Source organism: Onthophagus taurus, chromosome 1 (genome assembly GCF_036711975.1).
Source record: "Onthophagus taurus isolate NC chromosome 1, IU_Otau_3.0, whole genome shotgun sequence".
NCBI lineage: Eukaryota > Metazoa > Arthropoda > Insecta > Coleoptera > Scarabaeidae > Onthophagus > Onthophagus taurus.
In genome coordinates this window covers 11,223,683-11,248,914 of record NC_091966.1, presented here as the reverse complement: position 1 = coordinate 11,248,914, position 25,232 = coordinate 11,223,683, and the positions used below count along the sequence as shown (strand labels likewise).

Sequence of the window (25,232 nt, the reverse complement as noted above, 5' to 3'; positions counted from 1 at the left end):
TTTACTTTCATTTTAATCTAATTAATAAATAAATTACAGGTAAGTGATTTTTGCTTTTTAAATGCCTATTGTACCAAATGTACGCTTTCTTACAATTTCATTTATTTATTTAATTGATAAAACAACATTTTTGAAATTAAAAATATCCATAATTCACATTCAAAATAAAAAAATAAACACGATGAAAATGATATTTAGAGAAAAGTATACACAGAGAGAAATATATTCTTGAACGAAGATTATTACTCTTGGCTCAAGCGTATTATATTCTTGTATATTCACAAGAAGATCATTTCGTTGAGTGAAGAAAAACCACATATTCTCAAAGCAAGTATACAAATATTCTTGATACTCAAGAAAACGAACTCTTAGTGAAAGTAAATCAATAATTTTGAAAAAGAGTATCTTAGTGTTGCGTCAACAATCCCATTTTCGTATCGGGAATAGATTTCTTAAGTCAAGAATAACGTATCTTTCTTTTTAGAAAAACTTATTCATGTAACAACAATCTTGTATAATTCTTCATTTCAGTATTATAAATCATTGTACAATAATTGCAATTATTCTTGTAAGATCATCCATTTTATTTCATTTACTTGTAATGTCCGTTCGTTTTATCTTTACCTCAAATTTTAATGTGTTAATATTTAAAATTTTAATCATCTGTATACAAAACTTTAATTTATAATCTATATCCGTCATTGATTTGTGACAGAAAGTATTAGAAATTCTACAAATGTTGAAAGTGCACGTGCGTTTTTTAAACTCTGGTTTTTTAAATTAACGACGCTTCTGAAAATGACGTAAGTCGAAACTTGTCAAGCCGACTTGAAGAATAAAGCAGTAAAAAAGTATAAAATCAATTAATTTATATTTTCTTCGTTTACAATAATTTATAATAATACTACGGTCGAAAACAAGTTGAGTATTAATGAGCATGGCTCCGCAAATTAATAGGATTTATTAAGTATTACTTATTAGTATTAAGTATTGATAATACTTAATACTTAGCAATGTTATTAGCTCAAATAATTTTTCATCGACTTTGTTTGTTGATTCTTGTTGATTCTGTTCGACTTTGCGAAACCCGTAGAGAAATTTGAGTAATTGCAATGGTCTATTCAACCGGGGCACATTCGGACACTTTTGGTCAGCTGTCTCTATTTCATCAAACATAAAAGGTAACTACTACCTTTTAGTAATACAACAAAGTATGCTCTATTACACATGTTACAAAACGTTAAGAGTTTAAAAACAGGCCATATTTTTCAACTCAGTAATATTTATAAAAAACACACGAGGAAAAATACACTTGGTACGTTCGGACAGTGTGGTACCTAAGAGACCAAAATTATAATACAAAAAAGAAACAGGCTACAATGAATTCAAACTCTTTATTCAATGACGTAATACATATCTAAGTTAATTGGAAACTTAATTATTGCATTTACTCTTGTAGTGCTTGACTTGATAGGTTGTGGCAGTTTCAAAATGACATCAGACCTAGGGACCACTGACACGTCCAAAATATTCGGGAAAACAAAACCTGTATTGCCTTTTTTCGCAAAAAGCTGATCAACAGCCAGGACTTTGCCAATGTAATATTTGATGCTCTCTTTGTAGGAAACTTAACTAAAATGTAATTATCGATCTCAATTATTGTTTCAAACTCTAGTAAGCTTGGCACATCAGCTTCTTCATCTTCTAGGTCCATGTTGTCTAGATGTGATAAATCAGAATATTTGCCTTTTCTTGTTTTTGGAACCTCGATATCTGAATCAGATGAAGATATCTCAACTTGAATTTTCTTTTGCCATTTCTTTTCTTTACTTACTTTCTTTTCAGTATTTAATTTTGACACCACCTTCTTTTTTTCTGATTTCTTACTTTTTGTTGGAAAGACTTGTCTTGTAGCATTTTTCTTAGCTTGTTTTATCATTTTCTCCCTTTCAATATCCTCAATTCGTTCCCTTTCCGGTGTGTCGGTGTAATGTTTGGAGCTTCCTTGCCTGGATTTACGTACAATCTTACGTGGGGGTGCTATTGGGAAAGGGCGAATATCAGCAACCGTGTAATTCTTTTTTCTCTCTTTGAATACGTTTACAAGCAACTCTTCAACAATACATGTCACCATCTTGTTAATGTTAGTAGTATCTTGGATTCCAGAAAGACCTGGCAAGTCACTCATTGCATCTTGTTTTGCTACGGAAATATCTAAATCCTAAATTGCCACGGGTGTGCTGAAAGGCCCGTCAGTGACCATTGTTGGAAAGTAATCATTTTCAGAGAAAACTTGAGAATTTAGCGGCCAAATTACTGTTTTAGCAAACGCTTTCACGTTGTTTATTGGGGTAAATGATACAAGCATGGTTCACGTGAAAGTTGAGGAAGGTGATATATTTAATCGTTGTCCCAGGATTGGGGCTCAAAAAGTCGTTGAATGATGCTCTACACCTTGATTTAAATTTAATGGCCCATAGATCCCGACATCTAGTGCGGCGGAAATGAAAGTAGTTTAATACCGTTTTCTCTACAATATAAAATAGCTGCAAGGCTCTTGTGCGTCTCGTAGTTATCAACTATGAGTAATATTGGATTTTCGGCACTGTAGTTCTTATGCTTCTTGATATGTTCCAACACATTTACAAAAATTTCAGCAGTCATCCACCCAGTCTTTCCAAAACAGACGGAGCCTGGTGCTGAACCATACAGATATTCATCTTTTATTCTTACCCTGGGAAAGATGTAAAGAGAGGGCAAGGAAACTCCAGAAGTCGCTATAATTCCGCAGAATGTTACTAATGTACCACGCTCCCCAGAAACCACCTGCCCAACCTGCTTCTTTCAGGTTGGGCGGGCTTTGAAAATAGATTTTATGATAACGGACAGGCAGAGATGAACAGAGATCAATATGTGTGAGAAGAATTTTGCCTAAAGCAAAATGGGTACAGCGCACGTGTTGTTTGGAGAACTCTCCGTGAGCAGCTCATTTATCTACCATGTGCAAGTATCTACTCCTCCGCATTACCAAGCCAGATTGACATTCTGTTCGGTTTTGATGAGAAGCTGCTGAACGAGCAGATTTCTTAACTAACATTCTGTTCACTGATGAAGTTGGTTTTACTAGAAAAAGAATATTCAACTGCCGTAATAATCATGTATGGTCTGACGATCCGTCGTTGAAACCAGACATCAACAGCCTTTTAGTCTAAACGTCTGTTTAATGTTGATTTCCTGGAAAATACTCTTTCTGGACGTTTGGAAGAGTTACTATTAAATCAGGGACTACATCTAAATATTGTCGTTACCTAGCCAAAACGGCATAAACGACATTTACCTGATTTTCCAGGAAACACAAAAAAGTTTTATCACATCAGCGTCGTATTGAAATAGGCATTTGTGCAAACTTTAAACCAATATTATAACTGTTAAATACAAATCCTGTTCAACAGAGTAGCTAAGTAAAAAACCATTTGGAAATGGAAAGGGCGAGGGGATCTCGTTGTAAGAATCTTCAGATTTAAAATCCGCAGACTTTTGTCTATGGAGCTATTTAAATAGTTTAGTTCAAGATTCCTATGAACAATTGAAGAATTTACAAAGACTTGCTGCAGTCTTATCCCATCTATCGCAAAAAGCTCGATGGGAGATGAAGTTGATCAGCTTTGATGCTGTATTAAAGTCCCTTATTTCCGGTATGTCTTTTCTGCCACTTTACCGTGGCGTTGTTATAATCATTAGCCTCCTCAAGTGATTACCGATAGGACTTCACTAACGATGATGTAGTTCGATGCCTACTAAGCGCTAGCATAGCCTGTCTGCTATCAGTGCATATTACAACGTTTCTGCCATCCTTTGAGGTCGATGATCACGTTAGCTGCTATATTTATAGCAGTTATTTACCTGAGCAATAGTGCAGTATGACCCTAGCGAAATGGACAGGTGCAGCTGGAGATCGTGCGAGAAGATTCTCGTTCCGAAGCCTCCAGCCTTCTTTGATCCATCAGTGTAGATGGTCAGCGTTTTACCTGTGCTAAAGTTGCTCTGGAGTATCGACTCAATGATGTCAAAGTGTGGCCTGTTTAAGAAAGTAGGTGTGATGTAGTCTATGCGAGCTTCAAGGAGGTGTTGTTTACTCTGGACTGGGGCTAACTCCAGAGTTCGCTCCGGACTCAATCTTTAATAGATAACTTTACATACAATTCTTAGAACTACTTACGTTAGTGTTCATATCTGGTTTCTTGTTTTCTTAATCTATGATCAAGATTTTTAAAAATGCAATCAAATCCTTTCGCCGCAATTCCTCGAAAATGTCGATCTTGGGAATTCTTCGTCTTAATTATGCGGAGACGTTGCCCGAATTTTATAGGACCCCACTTCGCGCACCCTTTAGGAAATTTGATCCTTTCAAGATACGAGTTTTAGAACTTACCAGATTCTTTTAATGTTAATTTTTCTGGTTTAGTTGTCGAAAATAAAGTCACTTTATGTTAAAGTCATCGGAAAACTGTCAGAAAAGCGATTACAAACTACAAATTATCAAGGGATGGAACTATAGTAATAGAAATAAATAGAGCTTACGTTTTAATAAGCCTAAATGAAACTGATAAATTCTGTTAATTGAAACACAATTGCTGTTTCTACTTCGAAAAAGCCAATTAAATCAAGATATGTCATAAGTCACATTAAACCTCATCATGGTTCATCCTAAATTACATTTGTTTATAAGGTATAGGAAGAATGATAACATAAAATGTTGCTATTATTTTTATAATAATTTTCAGAATTAACTGGAAAGAAATTTATCTTATTTGATTGAATTTAAAAATTGCTAAAACGTCTAAAACTTTGAAGATGCCCAGCAGAAAATAATCACCAACACAAACCCGAAAAAGATTAAAATAATTTGTTATTAAAATCTATGAAGCTTGATTAAATATGTTCAACATAATAATATATTTGAATATTTGACATTTCATTCAAATTTCTCGTTAAAATTGCATTTTCATTTTAAAAAAATGGATTTGGAAACAGCTTTTCAAGCTTTCGCAAAATTCGGAGTGTCAGGTGCAGATGGAAAAGCAATAACTTTAGGTCAATCTGATAAATGGATGAAACAAGCTAAAGTAATCGATGGCAAAGTAATAACGACAACAGATACTGCTACATGCTTTAATAAATTGAAACAGAAAGATTTGAATGTAGAGGATTATCAAACATTTTTAACAGAGCTTGCCAACTATAAAAACATTTCCGCTGATGAAATTATAAAGAAAATGACAAATTGTGGGCCACCTTGTTCAGCAAAGCAATGTTAAAACTCCATTTAAATTAAATTTAAACGAAATTCGTAAAGCCTTAAGGATTGAAATTGAAATGAATACTTATAATAGTGATATTGTTACAAAGTTCTATGTGCAAAAAATATGCTTATGATAAATATTTTCTTCAATAAATCACACTTATCAATAACATCGCAAATTTATTTTTCTAACATTTAAGTTAACATAAATTCCCAGATTTGAAATTAAAATTTCATTTATATTTGTTCTTAATAAAGTAATCATCATAAAAATGTATTATTTATTTACTTTTTTGAAAATCAAATTAATCAAATTCAATTTAAATTCATTCGAAATGTTCGCCAATCTCTGATAAACAAATTCCCTAGAAATAAAACTGTTTTTAAATATTTTTCTTTTCAATTAATCTACAAATTAAATATTGACAAAGAGACTGTTTAATTTTCTTATTTGTTTATTAAAGATAATAAGATTAAATCCATTTAAAGTTAAATAATTTTTTTAAAGATAATCAGTTTAACCAACGGCATAAAAATTAAAATTCCCACCTTTATCATCTGTGTGTGTGATGTACATCTGTCAAAAGTGATCGTACCATTTCCATTTAGACCCCTTCAAGTCCATTGTTCGAAATTCATTAAGAATTTCGTTTTCGAGCAATGGGGGACACAAACGAAGGTGAAAAGCAGCCTCTGCTTAGACAACATGACAATTCAACGCATAATGGAGACGTACAAAGTGAGTAAAGAACTTTGTTTTTTTTTTTAATTCTCTTCACACAATGACTCAAATACCGACTTTTAATTATTCATTAATCTTACGATTTAAATTGTTGATATGTACCTAATGAGTTAAATTTTAATTTTAGCACAAGCTACAGTTTCTCCAATTGGACCTGATGAATTACCTCCTCCGTTTTATCAAGGTTCGGGCGGTGGAGGTGTTCCGATGGTTACTTGCCGAGTTTGTCAAGCTATGATTGATATATCGGGAAAAAAGGATCAACATGTTGTTAAATGTTGTCAATGTAATGAGGCGACTGTGAGTTTCTTTAAATTATTATTTGATGAACTAATGTTATTAATAAATTTATGATTGATAATGTTTTATCTTTCCAATTGTAATAAGTTGTTTACAATTTATTAATTCAGATTAAATTTTGATGATAATATTTTGGTGGAATAATGAATATAATAAAAATTGTATTGCATTACAATAACAAATTTAAATTTTTTTTGTAGCCCATCAGAAATGCTCCACCTGGAAAAAAATATGTACGATGCCCATGCAATTGTCTTTTGATATGCAAAAGTTCTTCACAGAGGATTGCATGCCCAAGACCAAACTGCAAAAGGATAATCAATTTGGCACCAAGTCCTGTGACACCACCAGTGCCTTCGATGCCTGGAATGTGTCGTGTTGTATGTGGACATTGTCACGATACATTTCTTGTAAGTAAAATAAAATAAGGAAAAAGGGACAGGAAAAGTAAAAAAGAAAGTGATTCATTCCTAAATATTCTTAAGACTATTTGAATTTTAATGGTTTTTACACTTATTAATAAGAAAGGCATCTATTTTACGGTTTTTTAATCTCAAAAATGATTTGAATAAAAATTGTTTATGGTAGTTTTGTTATCAAGAATTTATGCAAGATTATTATGATTAATAATGTGAATATTTAAGTTGAATGAATAATTCTAAAGCAATTTAATGGTTTATTTTATAAATTTCTATTTTAATCATAGTCCTTATCAAGACTTTGAAAAACATTTTTAGCCTTATTTCATCAGATAAAATTATGTCATGTATCACTGTGTATTAAAACAGTGTTTGTTGAAGTTCCAGAAATCATGTTGCAACTTGTTTATAAACTTCTTTCATTTGATACTTGTTTCTGAAGATTACAGTATCTGAAACGTTAAACATTGTTGTTTGTTACAATATTTGTTAAACACAGTGATTGGTAATGGTAATTTGTAATATATCTATTTTATATAATGTGAATATTTAAGTTGAATGAATAATTCTAAAGCAATTTAATGGTTTATTTTATAAATTTCTATTTTAATCATAGTCCTTATTAAGACTTTGAAAAACATTTTTAGCCTTATTTCATCAGATAAAGTTATGTCATGTATCACTGTGTATTAAAACAGTGTTTGTTGAAGTTCCAGAAATCATGTTGCAACTTGTTTATAAACTTCTTTCATTTGATATTTGTTTCTGAAGATTACAATATCTGAAACGTTAAACAATGTTGTTTGTTACAATATTTGTTAAACACAGTGATTGGTATCCCCATAGAGAGATATCGCCAGTTTTGTCTTGTTTTTTATTAACCAACAATGAGTATAAATGGTCGAGTAAAACTTTTGATGCAATGAGTGTTGTAAGAGACGTTATTTAACTATTAAGCCATTGACAGCACAGTCAGTTGTCCACAGCGCTCGAAATGTAGTGGGATTTTTTGACATAAAATCTGAGGAGCAGATCGCGCTGCTTGAGTCAAACACTTAAATTGGAAATTTAGACTGATTGAGCATCTTTGTTATATGCTACAAAGAAATACCCAACCTTGAACATTGATATTCTTTTGAATTGAATTTACTAGAGAAACCCCAGGATTCAGACTTGTATAGTCTCCCATATTTCTGGTGGTTTTTATGACCCTCAGAAACAGTAGTGGCAGTAATTATCACCAGGAAAAAGTACCTGGACATGATTTATGATAGGTCCTCCTAGGGAACTAGGTCCAGGGACGCACTTCTTTTTTATTTTATTTTAAATTCAACAAAATAAAAGAGAAATGTAGTAAAGAATATAAATTTACTTATACTTAAATGATTTTACAAAAAAAAGCAAGTATTAATTTATAATATAAAAATTAAAACATATTTTTTATAATTATCTTAGAATTAGTTATTGAATTATTGAATTAGTTATTGAAATTTTCGTTAATGTGGACCTGAACAACTCACGCCAGAGTTTGGGGTTCGTAAACTACCTGTATACAACCCCATCTTTGTTCGTTATATGACTGCAATTAAGTCATAAAAACCACCAGAAATATCGGAAACTATACTATGGTAGGTTTTCCTCCCTACACAATTATATTATGTGATAGATGTCTTAGTATAAAAAGTGTTCTATAGAAAAAATGACTGATTGAAGTAGAGATCACTTGAACTGTTATTCAATGCATTTTTACGAAAATTTGTGGATCTAATAAGATTTATTTTGAAATTCTATAACGTTCTTTTCAAGGCCAAATAACTTGTGCGGACTTATTAGTAATTTTCAATTTACTTTGATATATTGATTACTGATTACTCAATATTTGGAATTATAGTTTTAACGCTGCCATATGTTCTAACGATTTCTTGTGACTTGTCCAATGAGGTTCAGACATTACTCATAACGTTTTTTTTCTCACGCGACCTTCATTCAGCCATTCAGTTGGAAGAGAACTTTTCTGACGGTATACTTTTTGAATAAAAATTCTTATTCTCTGTACTTTTTAAGCAAAAAGGGTACTCTTATGAAAATGCGCTAAAGTTTATCGTTTTCAAGATAATCCGCTTTTTATTATTCGATATAGACCAATGTTTTTAGTGGATAGTTAAAGATAGTTAAAATAATGTGTGCCATAGAAACAAAGTAGATAAATTAACTAATGTTTTAGTTTATTCATGTTTTTTAATCTAAATAATAACAGAAAAAAATTAAAGAAATTGTTGAAAATGTGAAAAATTTTGCTTACACAATTCTGAACGACGAGTTACTGATCGAGTAATGGTATTTAAGAACAGCCTTATGCCATTACGAGCATTCCTAATCCTATTACAAGTTGATCCCTCGTGGGAACAGGTGTCTCATACAATTTTCCTTTCAAATATCTCCACACAAAAAAGTCCAAAGTATTAAGATCTGCAGGTCGTTGGGCATTGCGACTGATCCACCACGACCAATCCATCTTGCAAGAAAATGGTTGTCCAGCTAATTTCTTACCACCCTACCATGATAAGCTGCACAATCATCAAGTTGAAACCAGGCTTTTCTTCTTAAAGCTAAATCAATGTCATCCCACATATTGGCATGTTCAGCTACCAAAAAATTACAAGAACAAGAAAGCCCGAAAAGATGATTATTATAAACACCTACCCAGACGTTGACACTAAATTCATGTTGGAAGTTTCGTGGCCGAATTGCGTGGGGATTTTCATGCGCCCAAACATGTAAATTATGAAAGTTTACAATCCCACGTCTTGTAAAACACGATTCATCGTTCCACATTACATTATTTAAAAAATCCACCGACAAAACGTTACACGCCGTTCTTCATCGCCTGGTTGCAATCCTTGCAAGGGTTGTAAATGATAAGCATATCTATGATCATGTTTTAAAAGGCGATAAACACGCGCCCTAGAAATTCGTAAGGCATTTGAAATTCTTTTAATTCACGTCTCTGTCGAATTCACGCAAAATTCTTCTTCTAAAGTTTCTTTGCAGTCTAACATTGTCATTATTACGATCTACCCGTCATTATTTAACTCTTGTTCAACTATTAGTCTATACACTTTCACAAACACAGAAGGATGCGGATGTCTTCTATTTGGATATCTTCTCCTATACTCTAGGGCTATTTCTGCTGAATTTCCGTTTGCAAACCCATGAAATCGATGATGATTTCGGAATTTTCAGGATTATGTTTATGTCATTAATGTACTATTTTTTGAAGAATAAAACACGATCTATGGGTTGCTGATCAACAACTACTGGTGGTTTAATACTTGATACAATAAACTAAAATATTGGTGAACTTACCTACTTTGTTTCAATGGCAAACATTATACCTATCTTTAACAATCCTCTAAAAAATTGGTCTGTATCGAATAATAAAAAGCGGACTATCTTGGCAACGATCAACTTTAGCGCATTTTGATAAGAGTACCGTTTTTGCATAAAAAAGTACCGAGAATAAGAATTTTTGTTCAAAAAGCCAAAAAGTATACAGTCAGAAAAGTTATTATTATTTTAATCCGTAAAGAATACGTTACAGAGCGGCTATAGTAAAACTGACTCCACAATCGTCTTTCTCATGCCAAAAAACCTCCATATATCAAATTGGAATAGAATCGGTTGAAATACACGTGTAATATTAAATAAAAATCAATTAAAAAATTTTACTTGAACACCCTGTATCTTCAAAACAAAGCGTTTGTCGACCTATGTTTATATGAAGTTTTTGTGCTAATTTTAAAAGATCTATCGACTGTTAAAGTCCTGCTACAAAAACCTGAAACACCCTGTATATCGTATAATACGTCTAAAAAAAGATTGAGCGAAGAAAATAGAATAGTTAATGTAGAATGAAAGATAGTGTTTGTTTTATTTCTGTACATGATAAAATGAAGTGTTTATCTTGTAATACAATGTTATCAGGTTTAAAAATATTCCATATATGTGGAATTAAGATGAAATTGCAACCAATCAAACTATCATTTTTTTCTACATTCATAGTAGAGGAGAAACAAAATGCTTGTATAGCTCGTAGCTTATTTGATGCACTACACGTTTTAAAATCAAGAGTGCTGTAATTTGAATGTGTTGCAAGATGTTTTTCAATTCTTTCCCGGTAATGACATCCAAAATGGTTCTAAGAAAACGAATCGTTGATAAAATAAAAAAATGTCAAGATTCTTGACATAATCCAGAGTTTGACTATATTGGACAGCCTCATATTCTTCATTATATGGTAATAATAAAATACAGTTCGAAAATAAAGCCCGTCATCAATACTCTTCAAGGTGTTAGGATAAACTTTCAAACTTTCTTGACGTTAAGAAACCATTGAAACAGTTCTTGAAAAAAAGCACAAAAGCTAACATAAATTTTATTTTCCAAACTTAATGAAATAATTTAAAATTTTAAATTGTGGCGTTTTGTTCTGCCACAATAATATAGATCAATTCCAAATAGATACCAACCCTACATTCTTCAATATTTAGATTCTATTATTCTTCAATAACAAGGTTCGAAGAAAACACATTTTATTTAATATGACGATGATACATGATTAAAATATTTCCAAGGAACGCATATTACAACAGATATAATACTTCATGACACTTTGAAGAAACTGATTTTTTTTAGCAGTTGCTGAGGCAATAAATACTTTTATGAATTGCACATTGTGGAGAGTGAGGCTATGGATTAAGTCTACAATGACTGACCAGCGACTGTTTGGATTGTGCATGCTCACTGGTCATGGACTGAAGCTGAAAGATAATAATCAGTTCTGCAATGATGTTTTAGATATTGTCGCACAGATTCTCGTTTTCAAAATTAAAAAAAATATTTGTCTAATCTTGGTTTTAGCATTTCTATTTGTTTCGCTGTTATCATAAAAAAAGTATTTCGCCTTCTTCGACTACGTAAAATGATGTAATTACTTGTAGTATTGAAACTAAGGAGTGTATAGAAACGAAGTTTAATTTTTCAAACATTGCATTTTTTTTCAATTAACTAACTAAGTTAGTGATTCGTAATCTCTGTGCGAATCTCGAAATTTCTATTTTCATTTCTATGGATAAATCGATTTTTTTTCAATTGTAGTAAGTCTGATATTTTCTAAAACCTAAGTTTTTAGCTCCAATGATGCCCACTTATCAAAATGTATATGTCATATTAATTTCCATAGTTTTTGAGTGCTTGACTTCGTAATTTGAGTAGGTACATGTCGATGTCTTTTTATCGAAATGCATGTTGTTCGAATGATGTCTAAAAGTTATTGGTAGAACCCATTCGTTTTCTTATCCAAATAAGGTTGTTGCGTTTGGTGGACTATAGGCATCCTGCATTTCTACATTTGTGATACCATTCGTTTCAAATCACTGATTGTTCTATCTAGAGTGGCACATAGGAAAGCTTTAGCTCCTGTATCGGCTGTCACTACTTTTTTCACAAACGCAGTTCATCGTCATGTGTCTCCGTAACGTAGTAAAATTTCATCTATTTTTGAAAATTTTCGCCATTTCTATCAGACTTTTGTAACGGATCATCTAGGGATTCCCGGGATCCCGTACATATTTAAATCTCGAAAATTGTCCTTGGAAATCGATTATGATTTCGGAATTTTCAGGATTATGTTTATGTCATTAATTTATTATTTTTTGAAGAATAAAACACGATCTATGGGTTGGCTTCATCTATCGGTTAACTTTATTCTGCTCTAAACAAACAACAGCCACCTGTCCATTTAACAGAAATTGGTATATTCAATAATGTTGGTAGCATCGGTAAACATCTTCAATTCGTTTTTGAATGTTTGAAAACTATTCCACCAACAAGTGTGGAATCGAAACGGTGCTTCTCTTCAGCAGGTTTAGGAGATAAAACAATAGATAAATTGTGTGTTCTGCGACATATCTTTAAAAATAGTTCTGTGGATAGTAGATTTTTTGTAATGCTTTGTATTATGGTCTAAGAATAAACTGTAATGTTAGAACCACATTACCCGGGATAGAGAATTCTGATCCCGAAATCCCCCGGGATTATAAAAACTCTTCTTGATTGCGATCCCTACGATCGAATGGTGAAGATTACCCTTAAAGCTTTAAAACCGCATATTCCAAAGCAGTTTTGTGTGGTGCTGGTTTTTACCCCCCATCAACTGTCAGCAGTAAACTGTATTGCCTGCAAAATCGAAATTTTCCCATTTATTTCTCTAGCTGTTTAGGAATAGATTTTCATCAAAGCATTGTACTTTGTAGTTGACCAGCTTTTCCTTTATATAACGTTTTCAAATTTTCGATATCCATTGGATTAATGATGTCGAATTAGGTGGAAGAAATTCCAACTTTATATTCTTTAAATTAATGTGGGACTGTTCCTATACAATTGTCGAGAAGCAATACAATTTTGCTTTTTTTATTTTCCAATTCTTTATCTCAACTCAAAAGCTAACTTCGACAAATTTCAGAAGCCATCGACGCACTTTTGTTAGCATAGTATTCATAACGACCAATTTTCGTTTGTGAGTTTCAGACATATTGGCGCAGCATAGAATAGCAATCCGACCCAGAGCATTTTTGTATCCAGACATTGCAATATACGAATAACACTAGGACCCATATGGTGTAGCTTGATAATAACCACTTTGTCAATCGTAACTTTACTAATTTCTTATTGTTAGTCATCTCCGACTACCTTAAATAGCCGTTTTCTTATACAATTCCGATATCCCGAAAAAAACAACGCCAAATAGACGAGTGCGTTTTCAAATAATCGTTTGAACGTTTAAAACGGCGACCGGCAGAAAAAACATCATTTTGGCAAAAGCTGTTCCAATTTGGAGATTAAAATGTGCATTAATTAGATAGTGTAGATTCCGTTCTTTGAAATCTGTACCAAATAAGTATCTCGATTAATCGGTGTCCCAATTAAGCGGAATCGACTGCAATTGTATTGCATGATTATAAAAGATAAAAATAGTAAAAGTACAGAATAATATTAATAACAAATAGATCAATTTTTACAAAACTTAAAGCTGCCCTAATATTTTACATTAATAACTTGATACTAATGTTATATTAACAAGCTCTAACGCTAATTATTGTCTTTATGTGTCTTTTGATATTGCGTAAAATGTGATTTTTTCAAAACTACTATTACCTCTATTAACTAAGTGAAATTTTAGACTTATTCTAAATAAGATTGAAAGTAAAGAGATCCAAATTAGTATTTATGTTTAACATACTTTCTTGTTGTTTCAGTTTAATACTATGAATAACGCATTAGCGAGGTGCCCACATTGCAGAAAAGTTTCATCAGTTGGACCGGATTACGCAAAAGGTCGTGCAAATGTTTTCTTAATCTTTGGTCTTTTATTTCTCTTCATCGGAATTGGTGTGACCGTGGGCACGTATACCTTTGCAGTGAAACATGGTGGAATTTACGTTGCCTATGTAGGCGCTTTCTTATTATCTATCACGCTTCTAGCTCGATGTGTTTATTATTGTTTCATGAAAGTTAGCATTATTGAAGGACCTATGTAAAAAAACTTTAAAAGATGGAAAATAAGATAAATAATAGTGAGGAGGTGAGATTGAGGAACGATTTTTATACCGTTTATACATTACTCAGTTTTTTTTTAATTGGTTTTGAAAATCTTTGAAAAAAAATGTATCGTAAGTTTTTTATTAAGGTATCTAATTTGGATCAATTTAGGTTATTATTTTTTTTTTAATGTAATTTGTATCAAAATAAGAAATAATGCTGGGTAAATCTTGTCTTAAAAAATCAAAAATGGATAGAGAAGAGAACTACATTGAGGTTGCTTCCTGCATTAATTTAAGCTTAGTTATTGATTAAATAGATTTAAGATTAAAGATAACCCAGGATTTATTGTTTTAACCCAACAATAGACGTGTTAAATTAATAATAACTAATAATTGTTATTTTGTTTCTTGATGTGATAATAAAATATGTATAAGCGGAAAAGCCATGACAAAAAATTAAAAGAAAAAGTAAATATGGTTGGATGAAAAGAACATTACACTTGTAATATAATTTTACATTCCCAATCAAAAGAAATCTTCAATTAAAATTAAAATCCACATGAATCGCTTATTGTTATTAAAATCTTTTTGTTGTATCCCACAAACAATTTTAAACAAATCACATAAATTTTAATTTTAATTGAAGGTTTTTAAGGAATATAAACTAATTAAATATTTACAAAAATACAATATGCGTCTATATATAACTAATAAAAAAATATTTGTCGTTTTCCTTATTTTAATTAAACTATAACATATTCTTTCCAATTTAGTGTGGCTATTATTCGGCTTTACGCGCAAGATCTGAATTTAATTCATTAAATTAATTACAATAATAATTATTCCGTGTAGTTGTTCAAGTAAATAATTTGATTTTAATTCAAATTGAAGTAAAAATATTGAAGAAAGTTAATTATTAACAAATTAAGTGTGTGAGTGTGTGAAAAAATCTCGACCGTAAACGTATTTGAGAATGAAGGACTGTAATATAAACTTGCATATAACTTCTGTAATAATAGGTTTATAAATATTATGATTATTATGCGTGATAATAAATTTATTTTATTTTAAAACAAAAAAAATGTTTTATTTATGAACATATCTCCTTTCTTCACTTTTTTCATCATTTGTGTCTTCTTTAAAAGACCAAAGTGAATAAAGGGTGTAGAAACCAATTGATCCCAAAAATGTTAAGCTACAAATTCCTATTGCTAAGAGAACATTTTCTCTTAATACAACAATTTCTTTTTGGTTGTAAATATCTGGTACAATTGGAGTAATTATTAACACTATTATTAAATAAATTAGAAATGATATTGTTCCAACAAGGATAAGACAACCCAAGGTTTTATCTGAAAACCCCATTATTTTAATTAATTAAATGAGTAATAAGTTATTCGCCAAAGTATTCTTCTTCGAATTTCTTGAAATCCTCCTCAGTAAATGCGGTCTTTTCGTCTTTCTTTGGCTTAGATTGTGGTGGAACTGGACGTCTTGTTCTACCTCGAGTAAATATCTGGAAATATTTTAAATTTACACCCTCAATCAATCAAAAAATAATAAAACAAACATTTTCGATAATTTCCTTGTCTAAATTCACAGTAGATATATTCCGAATTTTCGCTATCTTTTCCAAATTAGATTTTAATATCTCTCCTTTGCTTTTTATTTTCTTTCGTGCTTCAACTATTGTCAATTTCTTGGTTGATTGTAAAACATCTATCTTTTTAGCTGCAAAATAATCATTTACAATATATAATGATAATAAAGTAGAATTAATATAAACATACTTTTATTCGTTCTAGGAGTACGAACTTTTTTAATAATCCTTTTATTTTCGGGCACAAAATCGAAAACCTTCTTCTGCTTCTTTAGGTTATGTTCTAAAAAAAAAAAAATATTGTTAAAATTGTTAGAAACGATTAACACTAAAATTTACTTTGATTTTCTGCGAATGTTTCGTCGACTAATGCAAGACTTTTACGTACTAATGCAGCAGACATTCTCTTAAATTATTGTTATACTCAAAAAGAGACATGTGAGAAATATAAACATAACCTACAAAAATTTTTAAATGTCATATTGACATTTGTATTAATATACAGTGCTCGGCAAAATTATGAAACATATTCAATAAAGTAAGTTATTTTGTTAAAATGACAATACACATCAATTTTGTTTAATCATACAATAACATTATAACTATACAGAGTAGTGATGTGAAATATCTACTTACTCGTTACTTCTCAGTGAACCGTAACGAAACTAAACTATAGAGTATAGAGAACAACAAAAGTATGAAATTGTACTTTTTAATTTCTGCCGCTACAATAACACGATTCCCAATAAATTGCATAATTCCATCGTGATCCTACTCCATAAGAAGAATGATATAGTTGGACTAGCGAATTATTGGCCAATAAGCCTTCCATGTTATCTTTAAAAACTCTTCAAGTAATTATAACCAGTCGATTAGAAAATAAAATTGATTTATATCAGCCAATAGAATAGGCGGGGTTTCGCCGAAGATTTGGAACAAATGACCACCTAAAAAGTATCAAACATTCATCGAGAAGACAATAAAGTATAACAGATCGTTGGTTTTGGCTTTCGTCGATTTTCACAAGGCTTTTGATAAAATTGAGTTGATATTAGTTCAAGAATTACAGGTAGTGTGTGGAAGATTTGGGCTAGATATCAACATGGGGATAACAAAGTTTATAACATATCTTGTTTCCAATTCTAACATTGTGATTAGATGTGATAACATTGGTGATAATACTAAGGTTGAGAAGATTGATAGCTATGTATATCTTGGCTGTGACGTTCGTGTATCAAGAGATAATCAAAACGCAAACTAAACACAAGGCTAATTCTCACAAGGGCCGTCTACGAGAATCTTAGAGATATTTTCAAGAGTTCCCATACATTTAAAAAGAAAGGCTTTCAATCAGTGCGAGTTGCTGGTTACAACATACGGCTCTGAAACTTTAACATTAATAATTTCCACTGCCAGGAAGCTCAAAGTAATACAAAGGAAGACATACGAAATAAAGGCCTACGAAGAAGAACTGGCGTAAATGATATAGACAACGTTGTAACAAAACTCAAATCGACCTGGGCGGGCCATATCTCGTGAATGAAGAATAAGCAATGGACAAAAGGTTACTCCAATGGAGATCGCGAGCGGATGGACGGAATAGAATAGGGAAGGCCTATATCCAACAATGGACTAAAAATATTTACATATTTTAGTCTGGAGAATCGGAATTGTATTATAACGCATTAATTGGCGGTATCACTATCAGTGATTAATGCTCGATACCAGATTGTACTGCCTGAGCGGCAGTCCTGGATCGAAAATGAAAATTCTCTGGTTCGGGTAGACATTTGCTTGTACACAGATGGATCAAAAACGCCTGAAGGGGTAGGAGCAGGAGTATACTGCCAGACACCTCGAATTAAGCAAGCCTACAGCCTGGGTACGCACTGTACTGTATTCCAGACGGAAGTATTTGCTATTGACATGGGTGCTAAAATCCTTCTTGAAAGAGGGGTGAAGAACATGACAGTACGAATTTTCTCAGACAGTCAAGGTCATATGGCACGAATGAGCGAAGATAGGATGTTAAAAAGGCTCTTAAGCAGCAAGAGACCAAGAGGGAGGCCACGAAAACGGTGAGAGGACGAAGTGATGCAGCACTCTTGGGCGTTAGAACCTGAAAAAGAGTAGCTCTTGATCGGTATTTGGATTGTAGTGCTATCGGAAAGAAAAAAATGGGGTTTGGTGATTATTTTGTACATAATAACACGACAAATATGGATTTAAAACAAACTTATTTAATCGATTGACTAATTTCATTCATTACAAAAATAACACACAATTTACAAATTTTACAATTCCTGTTTTTGATTATTTCTTAAAGAATATTCTTCTATAAGTATAGAGGCAGCTTTTTCGCCCACTAAATAAGCAGGAACATTCGTATGACCGGTTATTTGAACAGGGATAACACTTGCATCGGCAACTCTTAATCCATCAACACCATAAACTCTTAATCTATGATCAACAACTGCTTCAGGATCATTTTTAGGTCCCATTTTGCATGTAGTCGTTTGATGGTACGTCGTCGTAGATAAATGTCTTATAGCACATTCCCAATATTCATCAGAACCGAATTTAAATTGTTCACATCCAGGAATTGGGATCTCAATCGGTTTTACTCCATGTTTTTGGAAAGGTTCCGCCGAAAATATTTTTAATGTTTCTCGAATTCCTGCTGTTAAAACTTTTATGTCTTTGTTGTTAGGGTCGGAAAAATATCCGGCGTAAAGTTTTGGATGTTCAAATGGATTTGATGATTTTAATTCCATTCGGCCATAAGATTCTGGATGAAGAAGAAGAATTAAAGTACTAAAAATGTGTTGGTCACGATAAGGGCGGAATATTTTGTCGTATATTTTTTCTGAAAGACCAAGTGAACGACCTAAACCAAAGTCTTCGTAGGATCCAACATGCGTTGACCAATAAATAATTTCTATATCAGAAAGGTTTTTCGATTCTGCCAATTCAGTATTTGCGAAAACAACGGCTTCTATTCCTCCTAAGTTATGAAGAGGACTTTCGCCGTTTTTGTATAAGTTAACATAATTTTTATCATCAAACATAACTTTTGCATCTAAATTTAAAGGGCTTTCACTGTAGAACCCTAAACCAAAAAATGATTGATGGTCATAAATTTTTTGCCCAACGGGAAGATCATGAATAACTTTGATGTTAAGGTTTTCTAATTGTTTTTTTGGCCCTATTCCTGATAACATTAAAGTTTGAGCTGAGTTAATAGAGCCGCTGCTTAAAATAATTTCTTTTCTAGCATAAGCTTTATATTTTTTATCGTTTTTAACGAATTCAACTCCCTCAGCACGTCCAGCTTTACCAATTAAAACTTTAGTAACATGACTGTTTATTCTAATTGTTAAATTATTTCTTTCTTTACATTTTCTTAAAAAACAACGTTCTCCAGAACATCTTAAACCATTAATTGTGGTTGATTGCATGTAAGAAACCCCAACATGTTCTTTTCCATTAAAATCTAAGTATTTATAACCCAGTGATTTTGCGGCTTCTATAAATATATCGGCAGCTTTGCTTCGTCCGTAAGAATCTTCAACGTGAAGTTCTCCGTTGTGTCCTCTATAATCGTAATCTTGATGTTTTATTTTACAATTTTCGAGATTTTTTAAATGAGGAAGAACGTCTTCGTATGACCAACCAGGATTTCCTAAAGATGCCCAATTATCGTAATCTTGAGGAGCACCTCTTGAAAAACACATATAATTTAAAAGAGATGACCCACCCAGACCTTTGCCCCTAGGCCAGTGTACTTGCTGATTTCGAAGACCTTAATTTAAAAAAATGTCAAAATAAAAGATTAGATAACTTGAGATTGTTTTAAGTACCTAAAGCAAAATTTTCTCCTTTTTCGGTGTTATAACCCCAATTTTGATCGCTAAAAAGGGCAAGGGCCGCTAATAATGGTACATCGGTGGTTAAACCTGGTTCACCACCAGCTTCTAAAAGTAAAATTTTCCATTTTTTTATTTCTGAAAGTCGATTTACTAATGCTGACCCAGCGGACCCAGCGCCAACAATTATAAAATCATATTCCTCTATAATTAAATAAATAAAATAAATCGATCTTGATACACATTTTTTGATATATTTATTAATATTTTTTATTTACCTTCATCTTGTAATTTTGGTTCAGTATAATTTGGAAAATCTCGTTGAATTTGTCCACTATCAATTAAACCTTGAATTTTTTTAGTTAATAATTCTGGTGTATCTATTGCGCTTGATAAAACAATTAGTCCAAGTACGAGAAAACTCAAGTAGTTATTCATTTTAAAGATGTTAAAAATACGAAGTTGCTCGTCAGAAAAATTTTAAGATACTGAAGTAAATTACTTAAAAAGGAACTGTAAATATGTTGTTGACTTTCTATCAGAAGTGAACTCTGGTCACGATCCTTATTATACCGACAACAAGTTTAAAAGAATATCAATTAAAGTATATAAATATAAAATAATTACTGTTGGTAGATTGTAAAAATAGATACTTTCCTTTTTATAAAAACAGTGAAATGTTTTGTGATTTGTGACCTTTGGCCTGAATTTAAAAAGATCTTGAATGAATGAAAATTGTTTACTTTATATCAGGTGGATATCTCGCATGAGTAATGTTTATAACAATCAAATCGGATTCAATGCCATCTTTCGATGTCTCAAACGTATAGATCCAACAAAATCTCAAGGTCAATTTTTTTACACAGTTATAATACTTTCATTTTATATACTTCGTACAAACGAGAAAGTATAAATGTGTTATGTGTGTTAAGACCCAAAACGTTTTCACCACTCAACTCAAACGAAAATAAGTCCACAATTATTATTAAATGCTCCACTTTTAAAACTGAGAAATGTTGTTATTGTCGTGACTTGAGCCACGTCATCACTTTCCTCAATGTGCAAAAAGTTATTTCAACAAGTCATTAGCGGAAATCCCATAAATGTAATTATTGCCTTAGGTACTGTTGAAAAAAAATCTTTCTTCAAAGCCTCATGAAATGTTAATTCTGTTGTAAATTACTCTATCCAATATTGTAGCCATGTCATCTCATTCGCAAAGGTGAAGTATAGAATGAAATTACTGAATTCGTGGATGTTAATAACTTCAAGTGCAGCAAGCTTAAAACAACGCACAGTCCACGTATTATTGTGAAAGAATCTGTCCATTTTTTACTCCTACCCTTGCTTCATAGCAGAGTCTATTTCTATCTGTTGCATCATACGTATATACATGATGCAGCTAAATAGAAAATCGCACGATGTGAACATTGTAAGATGAAGGGAAACGCTACGGGAACGGAGTGTGGTGTTAACATAAATACTCAGACACACTCAACAACAGCAAGTCATCATGGAGGATGATATTGAAAACGCTGAACGGTTGTAATATTTAGGGGGCGTATTATACAGAAATGGAACGGAAGATATAGAAACAAACAACAGAATTTCACAAACAGATGAAGCATACTACACAAGAGCCCATGTATTCAAATCACTTTTTTAAAGATGTCTATCTCTGGAATTTATCAGATTACAAAGACACACAATGCACCACTGCAGGGAAGGAGATCTGCAGAAAACCCACGGAAACGCTGGGAAGACGTAGAAGGGAGGCCATGACCCGACTTGGACTGTGGAGCCCTATGTTATAATTTTTGAACCGGGTTATTATTGAGGACATAGTATTCCACCGAAGAATCTCTTTATAAGATGGAAATGAAATTGCAAAAGAAATAGGTATTGCATAGTTTGTGGCGGCTAATAGAAAAGGTAAGTAAATATAGAAAGGAGACTATATAAATTCTTAATATTAGTAAGCGTGCGTGAACTTACCTGAATAATTGAAAGAAAGTTTTTCCCATCCATCTACTAACTAGATCCATAGTTCCTAAGTATACTTTCAGAACTTATTTCCGGATTTATTCTTGGCTTTAAAGCCAAAAAGTAATTGCGAGATAGCGCAAGGGCAAAGTAAATTATGGAAACATCAATCAAGACGGTGGCGAAGAAATTAAAAATTTCCTTTTTGACGCCTGAGATTTCGGTTATAATTGAAATCTTCATTATAGGGATGCTATAGAGGTTTGAGATCACAACCTCATCTTAGGGTTACCACACAACGTGTACTATTTACAATAGAAATTGGAATTATACTATATAAGACTCGTAACACAGCCAAGAGGTTCAGAATATTAATCCTCACAGCAGCTCGGGAAATCGGCACGGCATTTTGTTGTAGAACCAAAAGTAGTGAGGTCCTTTGAACAACGTGGAGAAGATGTTCTGTTCCCTAGTAATGAAAATACAGTTTATTTTTTTCCAATAATACCTGCCAAATTGTTCTAAAATGTAAAAGCTACTGGCAACGTTCATTCATAAAAACTTTGGATTTCAAAAGATATTGGAATTGAACATTGCGGTTTAGACATACTTGGAGCCAGTACGATTTTGATCTCATTAACTTGAATCAAAAACATTTTTTTAAGAACTTAAACGGCGATAACACGGTTTTGAATACGCAAACAATCGATAGTTATAATACTTTTCATATGCTGGGAGGGGTTTACACTGTAGCTGCTTCTGATATTATTGGGAAATTTGGACAAACAAATATCAAACGATATATGTTAATGAAAGCAGTGTAGATCTCAAATCAATAAAGATTCTATACCTCTTCGATCCTTTCCCCCCAACCTCCTAGAAGTTGTACAGCCAAAATATAGTTTACCGCAACACCGAGATGAAATATGTTTCTGGAAAACAGAAAAAAAGTATGTTCCCTTTAAAAATGCCACACCTAATGATTGTGGCCGATGACTGTGAGATATGGACTAACTCGACTAACCCCTGTACATCATTGCTAATTGATCAAAATCCGTCCAGTACATGGAATTTTCTCCGAGCTAAGAAACGTACCACAAGAATACCCAACAAGAATACAAGAAGAATATATTTGCTTGCCCTTTTAAATTTATTATTAACTTACGTCCTGTGAATTTCCTGAACGATGGAAACGATCAAAAATTGATCGTTTCCCTGATGATCGTACGTCCCTCTCAAACTACAGACCAATTTCGATAATTTCCAAGTTTGCTACGTAACGCCCCTTAGTGTCAGCTTCCCAGCATGGGTTTGTTTCCGGTCGCTCTACAATTACCCACTTGGCTACGATTTCCGAGTTTATTTGTAGCACCTTGAATAGACGTGGGCAAATGGATGTTGTATACACTGATCTATCCAAAGCCTTTGATCTGATTGACCATAGCATTCTCTTGCATAAATTGAGCTCTTTCGGATTTGTCCCTTCAGCAATTCAACTTCTGGCTCCTTATTTGCAACATAGAAAATGTTATGTTGCTTACAATGGATATTTTTCTAATGAGTTCACTCTTACCTCAAGGGTTCCACAGTGATCAAATTTGGGCCTTCTATTATTTGTTCTTTTCATAAATGACTTACTTCTAAAAATTGATTGTCGGATTTTGGGGTATGCTGATGATATCAAGATCTTTGCAAAAACTTAAACAGAATGTGCAATGGTGTAAGACCTACAAACTTAACCTTAATATATATAAATGTTATAGTATAAATGTATGTTATGGCCTTTAGGTCCTTAGGTTTTGTGATGCGTATGTCGAAATATTTCACAAGTGACAGCTTATTAAAGACCTTGTATTGTGCATACGTTCACACGTTTATGCGTGTGAGTTCTTAAGCCTTGATCGAGTCCATCATAGATTCTTCAAATTTCTTTCTTACAAATCTGATGGAATTTACCCTGTGCGAGGTATACCACAAAATGATTTGCTTGCGCAACACAACATGGTTTCCTTGACGGACAGAAAAAACGCGTTTTATGAAAAGTTTCCACAAAAGCTTATCGAATATAACATCGACTGCCCTTTCATTCTTGAGCGACTAGGGTTTGTTGTTCCAAGGAGTAAGATATAGCTGCGTATTCGTCATTCCTTATGCCAGGATAAACATTATGAGGCGGGCGCCAACATACAGTCTCTATGTCTCTATAAAGTGGGCAACAGGATTCCAGACAGTCAGTGATCACCTGCATGTAAATTCACTTATTTTGTTTTTATTTTTATTTTCTTTATAATTTGGTCAATTGTTAATTTCTTGAATTTTTGTAATTTTTGTTTTTTTTTTTCATATACAGATACATATACAAAGTGAGAGCTTATATTTTAGCCCATGCAGCACCACTGAAGACTCATGCAATCGACGACAATCTTCCCAACACAAATGATCAATTTTGAAACTTATAAGCTTATTCTAAATACGCGAATGTGGACCGATGCAATCATTAATGTTTTTTTAATCTTTTCTTTCTCAAAAAAACTGATAAATTTTCAGGTAGCTCTGATATTGCTGATGATGAGAGAATTAACTATCGCCAGATTTAAGGTGTGCACATCCAGGGTAACAAAAGAGTTGTTGACGATATTTTGGAAACATCAAATTAAAGGTATTTGAGGTGATGACTTGATTTCTACAACATTAGTAACCATTCAAAGGAAGCACAGAAAGAGTTTTTAACATATGCTGGCTCTTAAATCCTTGTTGTTATTTGAAACGGTTTCAAGAAGACACCAAATCCACAGATAAGCGTTCCAATCTCTAATAATGCAATGTAGCGGGCACGTTTAATACGTTATCTTTATAATACAATATAGACCCCAAACAATAGGTGTATTTGAAGCTATACCAATTATGTATAGAGCGGTATAAAAAGTAGTGAACGTACGAAAAGATCAAGAATATCAGCCAACATTTTGTATGATGATAAGATGATACTAACCACGTTTAAAAAGAACTTCTTTTGCAATATCACCAACACGAAAGCGTTAATATGGTTGTTGAATAAGATGTTCTTATTACACTTAATGTAATAAGACTATGATAATAGTTGGATAGCATGTTGAGTTGATGGTCATTTTTATACACAAAGGAAATTAAATATATAAATGTTTCTAAAACCAATACTTTATGTTTGTTATGAAAGTATTCAAGAACTCAAAGGTATTCATGAAATGATCGCGAAAGCTGGAAAACATTTCCTGGTCTTATAATTACCACGCCATCTCTGAATCATTCAAGATTCGTCTCCCACAAATAAGCGGCCCTCAGTGCAACCTCCAATATGATTTCAAAGTGTTAATATTTATATAACAAATTGTGGGTGGAAAAAGGCAGGACTTCGCTCCTTGCATTTTTTATGGAACTGG

General features: G+C 32.5%; 3 protein-coding genes across 3 annotated transcripts; 1 reads left to right on the top strand and 2 right to left on the bottom strand.

The window, feature by feature from the left end:
* The first annotated feature begins 5,862 nt into the window (after positions 1 to 5,862).
* LOC111420505 (type 2 phosphatidylinositol 4,5-bisphosphate 4-phosphatase) lies at positions 5,863 to 14,856 on the top strand. Its single transcript, XM_023053511.2, has 4 exons — positions 5,863 to 6,041; positions 6,172 to 6,344; positions 6,545 to 6,754; positions 14,080 to 14,856. Exons 1-4 carry the CDS (start codon positions 5,963 to 5,965, stop codon positions 14,359 to 14,361), a joined length of 744 nt encoding a protein of 247 aa, XP_022909279.1. The 5' UTR covers positions 5,863 to 5,962; the 3' UTR covers positions 14,362 to 14,856.
* Positions 14,857 to 15,565: 709 nt separating this feature from the next.
* LOC111420506 (active regulator of SIRT1-like) lies at positions 15,566 to 16,440 on the bottom strand. Its single transcript, XM_023053512.2, has 4 exons — positions 16,304 to 16,440; positions 16,155 to 16,247; positions 15,935 to 16,095; positions 15,566 to 15,880 (listed from the first exon to the last, which is right to left on the bottom strand). The coding sequence occupies exons 1-4, from the start codon at positions 16,365 to 16,367 to the stop codon at positions 15,758 to 15,760; spliced, it is 441 nt and encodes a 146-aa protein (XP_022909280.2). The 5' UTR covers positions 16,368 to 16,440; the 3' UTR covers positions 15,566 to 15,757.
* Positions 16,441 to 18,184: 1,744 nt separating this feature from the next.
* On the bottom strand, positions 18,185 to 20,323 carry LOC111420493 (glucose dehydrogenase [FAD, quinone]-like). Its single transcript, XM_071196906.1, has 3 exons — positions 20,109 to 20,323; positions 19,825 to 20,034; positions 18,185 to 19,766 (listed from the first exon to the last, which is right to left on the bottom strand). The coding sequence occupies exons 1-3, from the start codon at positions 20,266 to 20,268 to the stop codon at positions 18,259 to 18,261; spliced, it is 1,878 nt and encodes a 625-aa protein (XP_071053007.1). The 5' UTR covers positions 20,269 to 20,323; the 3' UTR covers positions 18,185 to 18,258.
* Between the last annotated feature and the right edge of the window lie 4,909 nt (positions 20,324 to 25,232).